General features: G+C 31.9%; 1 protein-coding gene across 1 annotated transcript in view; it reads left to right on the forward strand.

Annotated features, from left to right (window-relative positions):
• Window positions 1-13301, forward strand: part of LOC131528862 (uncharacterized) — a 33612-nt gene that overhangs the window by 8256 nt on the left and 12055 nt on the right. The window contains exon 2 of the mRNA XM_058758297.1: window positions 1999-2104. Within this exon, the coding sequence (XP_058614280.1) occupies window positions 2083-2104 (22 nt within the window). The 5' untranslated portion in view covers window positions 1999-2082. The remainder of the gene's footprint in view (window positions 1-1998; window positions 2105-13301) is intronic.

The following is a 13301-nucleotide window of genomic DNA, read 5'->3' on the forward strand; positions in this document are numbered from 1 at the left end:
TTTATTATTAATTTTGAAAATATTGTTTTGGCTTAATGTATTTTCATTTCATTTGTAGTTTTTATTGATTTCTTGTTTTTAATTTTATGCTTCAACTTTCAGTTAGTTGCCAAGGCAATACTTCGAATTTTCATTTTTTTTAAAAATATAATTTAATTTAGTTTATTTCAAGTAACAAAAATGTTTTAAATAGTTTTAATGAATGATAATAACCAATTCAATTATATATTAATTAACACACTGTAAAGCAGACAGTCAAATTGATAAGTTCTCTTAAATTGTTCATTCCTGAAGGGATGAATATGTAATAAGGCTGAATGCAGATATTTATTAGTGCTGTCAATTGATTAATCGCGATAAATCACATCCAAAATAAAGTTTTTGTTTACATAATATATGTGTGTGTACTGTGCATATTTATTATGTATATATAAATACACACATACAGTATATATTTTGAAAATATTTACATGTGTTTATTTATATTTATATAATTTATATTATATATAAATATATTTAATATACAAATATAACATATTTTTCTTAAATATATACATACATGTGTGTGTGTGTGTGTATATACATAATAAATTGAATGCGATTAATCGCGATTAATCATTTGACAGCACTAATATTTATTAATTGTATTAAAGTTAAGAATAAACTTTAGCAGTTCTATTGTTGTATCGTATGAGTGGTGTAGCAGTGTTTGTACACATGGTGGCGCTGTTTACTAGTGTGAGAATTAAGGCAGGCTGACTGATTTCTCGATCCAGAAAACCATTATGCTTTGATGTTTTGTTGTGTGTTTGGAGTTTCTGAATGCTGTGCTGATAATTTACTCAAAACTAACTTTACCTCTCTTCATCATTTTTAATTTCATCATCTTTAGCTCAAACAGGTGCCTTAGAGTAACCACAGCTCTGTCACATTAACTATCTATGGACATGTTTTTTTATTTATTTTTTTTATTTATCTTAATATATCTATTGTTTTATCATCTAAGAAGTTTGACATCACTGGAGTGTATCATTGCAAAATCTGGACTGTAAAATTGGGATCTTGCATGTGTGTGAATCATTGTGAAGAAAGTATTTGTATGCGTGTGGGAGGAAAAGAGCTGGAGACAGAATGGGTGTGATTTTCAGATTGATTTGGCGGATGATTCAGATGTGTTTCCCTGTCATTATAATTTTTACCTGCTGTCTCTTCTCGTCTGCCTATAACACCTACACAGTTGCAGACACACTGTCTCTCTTCTGCTCGTTTCTCTCTGATCATTTTGATGGAGTTATTTAGGGCTGAATGTGGCTTTATACTTTTGCAGCACCTGCATATTCAAGCTTTCCTGCGAATGACTGACATTTGCACTTAATTTATTAACAAAGCACACAAACAAACACACAAATCTGACCTAATACACAAGCATTTTACTAATGGACATACAGTAATCAGGCAGTCAAAACACAATTAATGCACTTAATATGCAAGATAAAATGGATTTATGTTTACTATAAAAATGATTTCTCAAAGTAGATTATTGGAGTATATTTTAAAAGAAAATACTATTTCAGACTTTCTAATTCAAAATGTCACATTTAATTAATTCTGTACACTTCCAGTTTCTTTGTAATTGTTTTAAGAAATGTACTAGCAATTTCTGAGTGAAAACTGTTTAAAAATCATTTTTTTTCTGTGTATGTGAAGCAAACTGAATTTGAACAGAAAACATACATTATCAAATTAAAAGTAAAACTGTGCTACAGTGATGTAAACTATACCAAAATGATATTATATTTCAGCTTCTTCAACAACTTTTTTTAATAATCATTTTTGTTTCATAAGTAAAGGTATACATATGCACAACTACAAAACATATTTCAAGCATTTAAGAAAAAGCTTCTAAAATCAAAAGGTCATGAGAAACATAAATGAAGTCAATTGTGTCCAAACTTTTGCACAGACTGAAAATTTTGCATTGAAAATTTTGTCTTACAGCCTTGGTGACTATTTACTTTCATTGAATGGAAAAGAGCAGCTTGGACAGTCTGCAAACTAATTTTTACTCCATGAAAGAAAGACATGGATTTGGAACAACATGATGGTGAGTAAATGATGAACTGATACTTAAAGGTTTATTTTGCACCTTTTTGTGTTGTCTTAATGGAATAGTTCACCTAAAAATGAAAATTTGCTGAAAATGTATTCACCCTCATGCCATCCAACATGTAGATGAATTTGATTTGGAACAGACTCAGAACAGATTTGGAGAAATGTAGCATTACATCACTTGCTCACCAATGGATCCTCTGCAGTGAATGGGTGCCGTCAGAACGAGAGTCCAAACAGCTGATAAAAACATCACAATAATCCACAAGTAGTCCACACAACTCCAGTCCATCAATTACCATCTTGTGAAGTGAAAAGTTGCATGTTTGGAAGAAACAAATCTATCATTAAAACATTTTAAACCGTCACTTATGGTGAAAATACAAATCCATAATCCATAATAATGCTTCCTCCAATAAAAAAGTTCATCCTCTGTTGTCCTCTCACATAAAAATCCACCAACATATTTGTTTAAAGCTGTTTTGGACTGTTTTTACTTGCTCTGGTGCTTGATCTGTGCAGATTTCTCTCCTGATTCAGACTTTTTCACTGGAGAAAGTATATGGATAGAGGACTCGTATTTTGTCCAGAAGCAATGGTTTAAAGTTAGAAACATTTTACAGTAATGATAGATTTGTTTCTTACAAACTCAGCTTTTCCCTTCACAAGACGTTAATTGATGGACTGGAGTGGTATGGATTACTTGTGAATTATTATGATGTTTTTATCAGCTGTTTGGACTCTCATTCTGACGGCACCCATTCACTGCAGAGGATCCATTGGTGAGCAAGTGAAGTTTTGCTAATTTTCTCTAACTTTAATATACAAACAAATTCATCTACTTCACTGGATGGCCTGAGGGTGAGTAAATTATCAGCAAATTTTGATTTTTGAGTGAACTATTCCTTTAATGATTATCCCACGAGAGATTCGACAAAGAATGAAAATGGTCCCAACCAGCCTTTGTCTCTCATACTTTATCTGAATGTCAATAAGTGAAACGAATGAGGAAGGAAGAGAGACATTTTAAGCAGAGAGATAAAGGTGATGAGTATTTCAATGAACGTGTTAGTATTCAAGTGAGGTGTAAGAGTGAGAGAAAATCTAGGAAATTGCACAGGCGCATCATTACCAATGATTTAGTGATGATAAGAAAAGAGTGGAAAGTGAAAGATCGAGAGGGAGACAAAATAAGTGTCCGATGAATGAAATCAGATATGTGTCGCTAAACAAGTTTGTTTCCCTGTGGTTTGAGCTGCCAATTTCCTCCAATGAAAGATGACCCAAAGTTTTCAACGGCAGCAGATTTATCTTGCTGATAATTGTCTTTAGATTATGGATGTTTTTGGAGTGATTTATTGCAGGCAGAAAGTCCCTGTAAACCCGGTTACAAGGGCACCTTTAACTCAGCAGAGATTTTGTTAATATGCCTTTTGAATAAATTAATCTATGTGTGTGTTTGACCCTGCAGTAGGGCACATGGGACACACACACACACACACACACACACACGGGCAGCTTAATCAAAGCCAACCTTGTAACGATGTTTGTCTTTGGCCCCCAAAGTTTGTTTTATTCAGACCAACTTCGAAATACACACACAAAACTTTTACTTTGTCCTCTTGAACAGACTTTGTCCTCACCGGAATATACTGTACACTCCCAAAAATATGTGGATGTCTATTTTAGCAGAGTACAATTTACTGTTTTTTGTAGTTGGCTATAGTTAAGAGGTTCCCAAAGTACAACCCCCCCCCAACTTTTTAGTCCCCAGAGAAATTGAGAAGTAAATCGGCTGCTAGCCAATGATCTCTCCTGAGAAATTTGTACTGTTTCATTAAGTATTTTTATTTATACACTTAATAATACAGGGTTTCATTTATTAACATTAATTAATACATTAGGTATCATGAAATAACAATGAACTGTAGATTTACAACATTTATTTTCTAGGTTAGTGTCTAGAATGTTAATTTCTCCATATGCTAATGCTTTTTTAGCATTAAAGTTGTATAATAAGTTTAATGAACAAACATGAATTAGCAATGAGCAGGAGTATATTTATGAATTAACTTAAACCTAGATTAATAAACACTGTAAAATTGTTGTTTATTGTTAGTTTATCATGCCTACTGCATGTTAATGATGTTAATTTTATTTTAATATAAATATTTAATAAAATACAAACAAAAAAACTAAACAAAACAAAAAAAAAACATGCAAAGTGTTTAAAATATGGGTGTTGCAGTGAAATTAAATATTAATATCTATACATAATATGCAAAAATATTTTAAAATAGATTTAAATACACTGTAAAAAATGACTGTGATTTTAACGGTAAAGAACTGTGAAAATGCTACAGTAAAAACTTGTTAAATGGTTAATGGTAAGTTCCTGTAAAATTTACAGGGAAAAAATGTAAACTGAGGTTCCCAGAATTCCCTGCGTTGCATTTCAAATTTTGTTTGAATTTGATGTTTTTTCTTTGAAATAACTATGTTTCTTCTTAGTTTTTTCTTATCAGTTATGTTTATTAGGGTTGTATGTTACATCTAATGTTGTTAAATTAATGTTTATTGCATATTTCAGTTTAATGAGTCTCACCATGATGGTGTTTAGTGTTTGTGTGAATGACACTGTGCACCTTCTATATATGTTATTATTTAAAAGCTGCTTGTGATGGGCTTTGGTTCATCATGTGACTTTCTCATCACCACCTGCATTTGGTGGTTATCGGTGTATTTCAAAGGTACAAAACAGATTTCAGTACTTTAATGGGTTGGTATATTAACATTATATCAGTGAATGAAATTACAGTATTTAACTGTAAATTTAAGTTAAAACCGTAAAACCTAAAATGTTGTTACCGTATTATTTACGGTAGAATTCCGACAACCACAGCTGCCGGTTTTTACCATACATTTTACAGAGTTTTTACATTTATTTGGTAAAACTTTACAGTAAGGTTTAGTTACTTAACATTTGTTACATTTTTAACATTTAAAATTGTATATTAAGTTCAGGTTTAGTGAACAAACATGAATTCACAATGAACGGTATAGTTTATTCATGAATTAACATTAACCTTGATAATAAATGCATTAAAAGTGTTGTTTATTGTTAATTTATAATACCTTCTGCATTAATTAATGTTAATAAAGTTATCAGTGGGATTTATTAAACAAAGCACGCCTAATATTTAAAACATGGATACTGCAGTGAAACTAAATATCACAATCTATATAAAATATGAGAAAATAATTATTTTAAAATAGATTTAATATATTTTTGCTTGCTTTTAAGACTTATGGCAAAGACATTTTTTTTAGAATATAGAAAACACATTTAATTAGTTAAACTCGGGTTAATGCATTAAATAATATTAACTAGTGAGCAACACATTTGTTGCAGTATTTATTTTTAATGTTAGTTAAGATAAATATGATTCTTCATTGTTAGTTCATGTTAGTCCATTAAATATTATAACAGATGCAACTTTGGATTTTAATAATGCATTAGTAAATGTTGAAATTAGCACTGACTAAGCTTAGTAGATCCTTTAGTATTTTTATTTCTAGCGCATGTTAACAAATTTTAGCAAATGGAACCACGTTGTAAAGTGTTACCCATTTATTGTATCATGCAATACTATTTTCAGTGTCATAACAATAACTTTATTTTAAAAAAACTTGCAGCTACTCTGCAGTGGCCCACATCTATGGCAAAGGGCAATAGCTGTATTGATTTTTTTTCTTAACAAAAGTGCAGTTCAGTAACGTTTTTTTGTTGTTCTGTCTCAGATCACAGAATAAACTTCACACACCCTGCAGGGAACTGTGGGTAAAGTGTTTTTGATGAGGATGGTCATCGCTGAGGCGCAACAGGACAGAGGTTAGCGAGCGTGTCTCTGAGACAGATATCCAGCCATTACACTTGAATTTCTGCAGGAGGGATTTTAGATATCCTGCTCCGTCATGTGCCACAGAAAAGATTCAGCCATTATTTTTAGTGTCTGTTACGCATCGATGAAGAACACTTGGTTAGCGCTGAGAAGTACGAGTCGGTTTATTTGGACAGTTTGTTTCAATGAACTGAAAAAGAGAAAGAATTCACTGATTCGGTTACGTCGTCACTCACTAATGTTCTCAGAAGCATGTTTTAGTTAAGTGCTGCTGTTTGTTTCAATGTAATGCAATGTGCTCTGGTCGACCTTCCATTTCCAGTGTGATGATCTGAAAGCATCAGCTGTTTTGTTCTCTATTTTAAATTATTATTTGATTGGAATGGTAAACTTTAAGATATTTTACTTCAAATGTATTTTTCTGAGAGTAATTCCTGCTGTAATGATATTGTAATTGATATTAGAACAGTGTTGTTTGTGAATAGAACATAGCTACTTAAATGCTAGCATTTTATTATTATTATTTTTAAAGAAATTAATCATTTTATTCAGCAAAGATGCAAGATATTGATCAAACGTGACAATAAAAACATTTATGTTCCAAAAGATTTTAATTTCAAATAAATGCCGTTCTTTTGAACGTTCAAAAACCCTGAAAAATAGTGTACCACGGTTTGCACAAAAATATTAAGCAGCACAACTGTTTTCAACATTAATAATCATAAGAAATGTTTCTTAAGCAGCAAATCAGCATATTAGAAGGATTTCTGAAGGAACATGTGACACTGAAGACTGATGGTGAAAATTCAGCTTTGAATCACAGGAATAAATTACATTTTTTTTCAAATATTTTCAAATAGAAAATTTTAAATTGTAATAATATTTCAAATTATTACTTTTTTTCTATTTTTAATTAAAAAAATTATGAATTTAATAATTAATGCTTTTGAATGTTAACCTTTGAATGTTACTCTCAAAAATAACTATATGTGACCCTGGACCACAAAACCAGTCTTAAGTCGCTGGGGTATATTTGTAGCAATAGCCCAAAATACACTGTATGGGTCAAAATTATAGATTTTTCTTTTATGCCAAAAATCATTAGTATATTAAGTAAAGATCATATTCCATGAAGATATTTAGAAAATTTACTACTGTAAATATATCAAAGCGTCGTTTTTGATTAGTAATATGCATTGCTAAGAATTCGTTTGGACAACTTTAAAGGCGATTTTCTCAATATTTAGATTTTTTTGCACCCTCAGATTCCAGATTTTCAAATAGTTGTATCTCAGCCAAATATTGTCCGATCCTAACAAACCATACATCAATGGAAAGCTTATTTATTTGAAAAATTTACACCTAAGACTAGTTTTGTCGTCCAGGGTCACATATGCTAAAATTAAATACAGTATTTTACATGTATAACCTATTTTTTTTGTTAAAATGCTAGCAGATCAATTACATAATAAGCCAAAAATGAGATGCTAAAAATAGTTGATATTACTTCTGGTCCATTTATCACACTGGAAATGGAAGGTCAAGACAAGTGCATTGTGGGAGACAGTATGCCATGCAGTGTGTTCTGTTGTATATTGCACATTTTAATAAAAATAATAAGTTTTCATTCAGGTGTTAAGCATACAGAAAATTCACATACTATGCAGCAGACATACATTATATTGAAGAAATAGTGTTCGCCAACAGGGGGCACTGTTCTCCTTTCTTTGTCTTGGACAGTGCTGAATAAGGAAATCATTTACACATTAAAATCACCTTTCAGCTGCAGGACAGAACAAGCCTCTTTTGTTTCACTGATTATATTTCGCATTAAATTCACAATTCCGTATAAAATTCCACATTACGGGGAATCAATATAAGGTTTTATGGTCTTATCCACACACAGACCCCTGAAGGGCTGGAAATTTAATCAATAACAAAAGTAGGAAAGACAAGTGGCTAGTGAGCGAGCATCTTAAAGAAATAGAGCCATTATCAGGCTTTCACTTGTAAAGATAGTGATGTTCCCTTGATAATAATTGTTTAATGAGCAGTTTGCTCCTTCTCTTAGTTGAAATGATTAAGTTTTAAAGGAATAGTTCATCCAAAAATGAAAATTGGCTGAAAATGTACTCACCCTCAGGCCATCTTAGATGCAAATGAGTTTGTTTTTACACCAGATTTGAAGAAATGTAGCATTACATCACTTGCTCATCAATGGATCCTCTGCAGTGAATGGGTGCCGTCAGAATGAGAGTCCAAACAGCTGATAAAAACATCACAATAATCCACATCACTCCAGTCCATAAATTAATGTCTTGTGAAGTGAAAACCTGCATGTTTGTAAGAAACAAATCCATCATTAAGATGTTTTAACGTCAAACCATTGCTTCTGGCCAAAATACAAGTCTCTATCCATAATATTGCTTTCTCCAGTGAAAAAAAATCATCTCATCTGAATCAGGAGAGAAATATGCACAGATCAAGCACCATTTACAAGCAAAAAACAACAGTCCAAAACAGTTAAATACAAATATGTGGGTGGATTTTGTTGTGAGAGGACAACAGCGGAAAGACTTTTTCACTGGAGGAAATGTAATTATGAATTATAGACTCACATTTTGGACAGAAGCGACAGTTTGAAGTTAAAATGTTTTAATGATAAATTTGTTTCTTACAAACACACAACTTTTAATGGACTGGAGTGGTGTGGATTATTAGTGGATTATTGTGATGTTTTTATCAGCTGTTTGGACTCTCATTCTGACGGCACCCATTCACTGCAGAGGATCCATTGGTGAGCAACTGATGTAATGCTACATTTCTACAGATTTGATGAAGAAACAAACTCATCTACATCTTGAATGGCCTGAGGGTGAAGACATTTTCAGCTCATTTTCATTTATGGGAGTGAATGTGGGAGTTTCTGAGGTGGATACAAATCTAACTCACGAAGGACTGCATCCCAAAAGACACTGCACATGTGGGACCCCATGAACAGCTGTGTGTGTGCGAAGTAACAGGATGAAAAGCATAAATCTGTTATAAAGAACTATATTGTTCCACTTCAGTTACTTCTATATGTTTTATATGTTAGTTTTTGCTGAATATGCCATATTAGTGTCCATGACTACAGGAAGAGTCATGTGATAATGTGTGTGTTGCTGTAGAGTGATTAATGTTGTGACAGTAAAAGCAGTACTTAGCGGTAATCTAAATCACCTCGTGTTGGAACATTTGTGTGTGTGTGTGTGCACGATTAATGATATTTGTTGGTATCTAATATCATCTTACTTTACTGTTTCTGCCCCATGGCACAGACACTGAGCGAGAGAGGAAATGAAAGTAAATGTGTTCATATCAGAGAATTCATCAATTCAGAGGTGGAAATTATATAGAGGCAGGAAGTTCATTCAGAGGGCAACATCAATCCTCTGCTGTAAAGGAACTAATGCAAGGATCTATATGTGTACTCACTTCCTGTTTGAAACGTACAAATCCTTATGCATTATAGTGACAAGTTTTGCATGGACAACAACACTGATGTTTTCATCAAAAAATGGCTTTTTACTGCAGTAGTGAGTCTGATGTTGTCCAAATAATTTAAGTTTGTTGTTGACACAAACATCTCTGTGGAGTTTCCCATTGGGAATTAAGGAAAATACACTTCGTTTCCCTAAGTTGATTTTCTTTTTCACACAATGTCCTTCAAGGGAGACATTCCCCCCTGAAGTTGTGTGAATAATTTATCAGCAGGTTCTCAAACAGCAGGACTGGGAAACAATTAAACTGCGTGAAAAGACGCGTACAGGCGACCTTACAGCAGCTTTTGAGCCCCTTTACATAATTCAAACATAAAACAGCATTCACAACACATTTAACTTTGGTTTTGTGAGGTATTTCTGAAATAATGTAGGACTGCAGCAATTTGCACATTGGTATTTTATTCAGTTGAAACATGTTAGGCTGTGATATTGCTGATTAATATTATTCAATTTACTTATTGTTTATTTATTTATTGTTTGTTTAAATATTCATGAATTATTGTTTACATTTGTTTAGATTTTTTTATTAATTAACTGAATTGTGCACAAATGAATTTATATTAGGGCTATTAGTTAACTAAAACTGAAACTAAAAACCTTTATAACATTTTAGTAACTTAAAATAAAATAAATGTTTAATGTAAATAAATAATGTAAAATAATAAATGCAAAAACAAAACAACAACAACAACAACAAAACAAACATTTTGTTTCAGCTAGTTACCAAAGAAACATTTCTAATTTTAATTCAGTTTTAACATAACTTGATATATTAAAAGTAAAGAACCAAATCTAAAACCAAAATAAATTTAATAAAAACTATAGTATATACACTGTAAAAAGTGATAAGTTGACTTAACTTAAAAAAATTGAGGAAACCCTTTGCCTTAAAATTTTTAAGTAAATGATAATTAAAAAAAATAAGTTAATTGAATTGTCAAGTTCACTTAACTTTTTAATTTTATTATTATTATGTACTTAATAATTTTAGGGCAACGGGTTTCTTCAATGTTTTTAAGTTAAGTCAACTTATCACTTTTTACAGTGTAGACATATATAACAAAATCTACTAAAAAAAGTAGTAAAAACAATCAGAATAAAAATATCAAAATATTAATAAAAAACTGTAATAGTATCTCAAAGATACTAAAATAACGCCGATAGGAACTAAATTTGGATTTCATGTTGATTTTAAAGACTATAAATTAATGGAGACATATTGAGATGTATTTCTTGATGTAATTTTGGGAAAAGACTATGAGAAGAAATATTTACTTGGTTGACCTCAAGAACATGAATGTCTATGTTTTGCGTTATTTATATGTGTTTTATTGATTACATTTAGCTTGGTCACTGTATATTTATAAATATTCTGTTACAAGAATCTCGACAAGTGTTAGAAAATCGGTGAAAGAATCGGTGAGTGTTATAATAACACATGATCGTTCGTCATATCGATAAGGCCTCTCAGAATGGAAGTGAATTGAATTAAACGGTCTTGGCTAAAGTGCCTGTGAGGATGTTTTTGGGAGCGCTCGAGCTGTGAGATGCGAGCTCAAACGTGGCGTCGGCCTTGAAAGTGCTCAGCAAAAAAACACAATTCAATTAGCCAACATTTAACTGCCACAATCAGACACACAATACTCGTAAAGCGGCTAAAGTATCAATCTCTGTCTCTGGCGCTCTGGTTGCTAGGAGACAGTAAGAGCAGGTGCATACAGCTATATGAAGGCTCTTGACTTGAAGATGAGATCATTGTCTTCTGCGTTTTCTTCGTGCTGTCAGAAATCTAAAGGTAAACCGCTGTGTGGTGCTGCATTGATGATTTCATGTCAGGATGCTGGTGCCATCTTGAAAACATGGAAAGGTCATAATAATCTGAAGATACGAGGTGTACAAAATGACAGGAAAAGCTGATTTGATGCTCATAAACATACAAGAATTGCACTAAAAATCTGCAATTCAAAATCTAACTTAAACCTGGAAATTATGTTTTAGGATTCATTATAATTGAAACCAAAACCAAAACCAAAAAAAAGTTATGATGTGAAATGAATAAGAAATCTTTCAGATTAAGTACTGTGTAGATCTCCAATCAAATGTAACCCTTGTGCTGTGCTGAAAATCCTTTGCCTAATTTGGTGTTGCTTTTTAAAAATTGCTTGTAAATCTCTCATTATGCTATATTATCACCAAACCATGGACCTTTTTTGATAACTTGTTTTATTTATTATTTTTAATTAACACAGGCTTTTCATTTCATTTGGGAGCTGATTGGTAATAGGCCTTATCTGTGCTTGTGCATCTCATTTTTTGAATGAAAAAAAGCATCATTTGTGAATACTTTTTTCGCTATATACATTAAAAAACTAAGACTCTGATAAGGATGATCATTCAAAAAGAAATACAAACCCTGCTAAATTAAACACAACAAGATGATAAAGAGATTATTTGGTAATAATATAGCATAACAAATAATTTGCAAGCAATGTATTTTTTGTAACCTAGACTGTAAAAAAAAAAGATATAATTGGAGTATGTTTTACGAGAAAATATATTTTTAGTCCCCCTACTTCAATTTCTGAGGATAAATTGTTTCTACACTATTTTTTTTTTCAGTGTAGTAATTTTTTATCACAGGTGTAACCAGGTGAGAATAAAAACCTCCCCAAAAAGTTCAAACATTTTCCAAAAATAAATAATAACAATAATAGTAATTTGGGACATAGTTATAAACCTTGTGTAAGCAAATTTTTAAGTCAAATGCGGTAACATTAACTGGATAGTTCACCCAAAAATGAAAATTCTGTCATTAATTACTCACCCTCATGTCGTTCCAAATGCGCAAGACCTTCGTTTATCTTCGGAACACAAAATAAGATATTTTTGATGAAATCTGAGAGCTTTCTGACCCTCCATAGATAGCAACAGGCCCATAAGAACACTGTTAAAATAGTTCATGTGACATCAGTGGTTCAACCATAATGTTATAAAGCTATGAGAATAAAAAACTAAAATAACGACTTTATTCAACAATTTCTTCTCTTCCGTGTCAGTCTTCGCCACGCATTCAGGGGAGTATCATGATGCTAATTAATGTGGGAGGAGCCAGATAATGGAGGAATGTGCTGCAGGTCTATGAAAAGCTCTCAGTTAAGTGGAGGACAAAGAATAATCGTTTGCTGGAGTGAGTTTGATGTGTGGAAATGTTCCAGAGTGAGTTTGATTTTCTGAGAAAATTGTGAGTCTTATTTTATCTGCTTTGATAAAAAGTTAAAGCAGGTGGGGGAATCTCTTCCAGTTGTTTTTGAGGTTTTCGTTGTTGTTTTGGGAATTTAGTGGGCCGGTGCTTGAAGGAAGACTCTGTCTGAAGGGGTATTTCCTCTACTTTCTCTCCACCTGAGAATACAAAGCTGCTTAAAGCAACACTCATGCTATCAGATGTTAGAACCACAGTACAAAATGAGATGTACATGTGGTATTAAAAGATTATCATATTCATATTGCTTATATTGTTCTTCAAGGTATGTAATAATACCATAATACTTTTTAAATGGTTAATTGTTTTTTAAAAATGGTTAAAAACCCAATGTTTTCTATATTAATATCAATAAATGTTTATTGTGCAGCAAATCAGCATATTAAAATGATTTCTGAAGGATCACGTGACACTGAAAACTGGAGCGATGATGCTGAAAATTCAGCTTTGCATCACATGAATAAATTACATTTTATAATATTTTAA

This window comes from Onychostoma macrolepis, chromosome 21 (genome assembly GCF_012432095.1).
Source record: "Onychostoma macrolepis isolate SWU-2019 chromosome 21, ASM1243209v1, whole genome shotgun sequence".
In the NCBI taxonomy this organism is placed as follows: domain Eukaryota; kingdom Metazoa; phylum Chordata; class Actinopteri; order Cypriniformes; family Cyprinidae; genus Onychostoma; species Onychostoma macrolepis.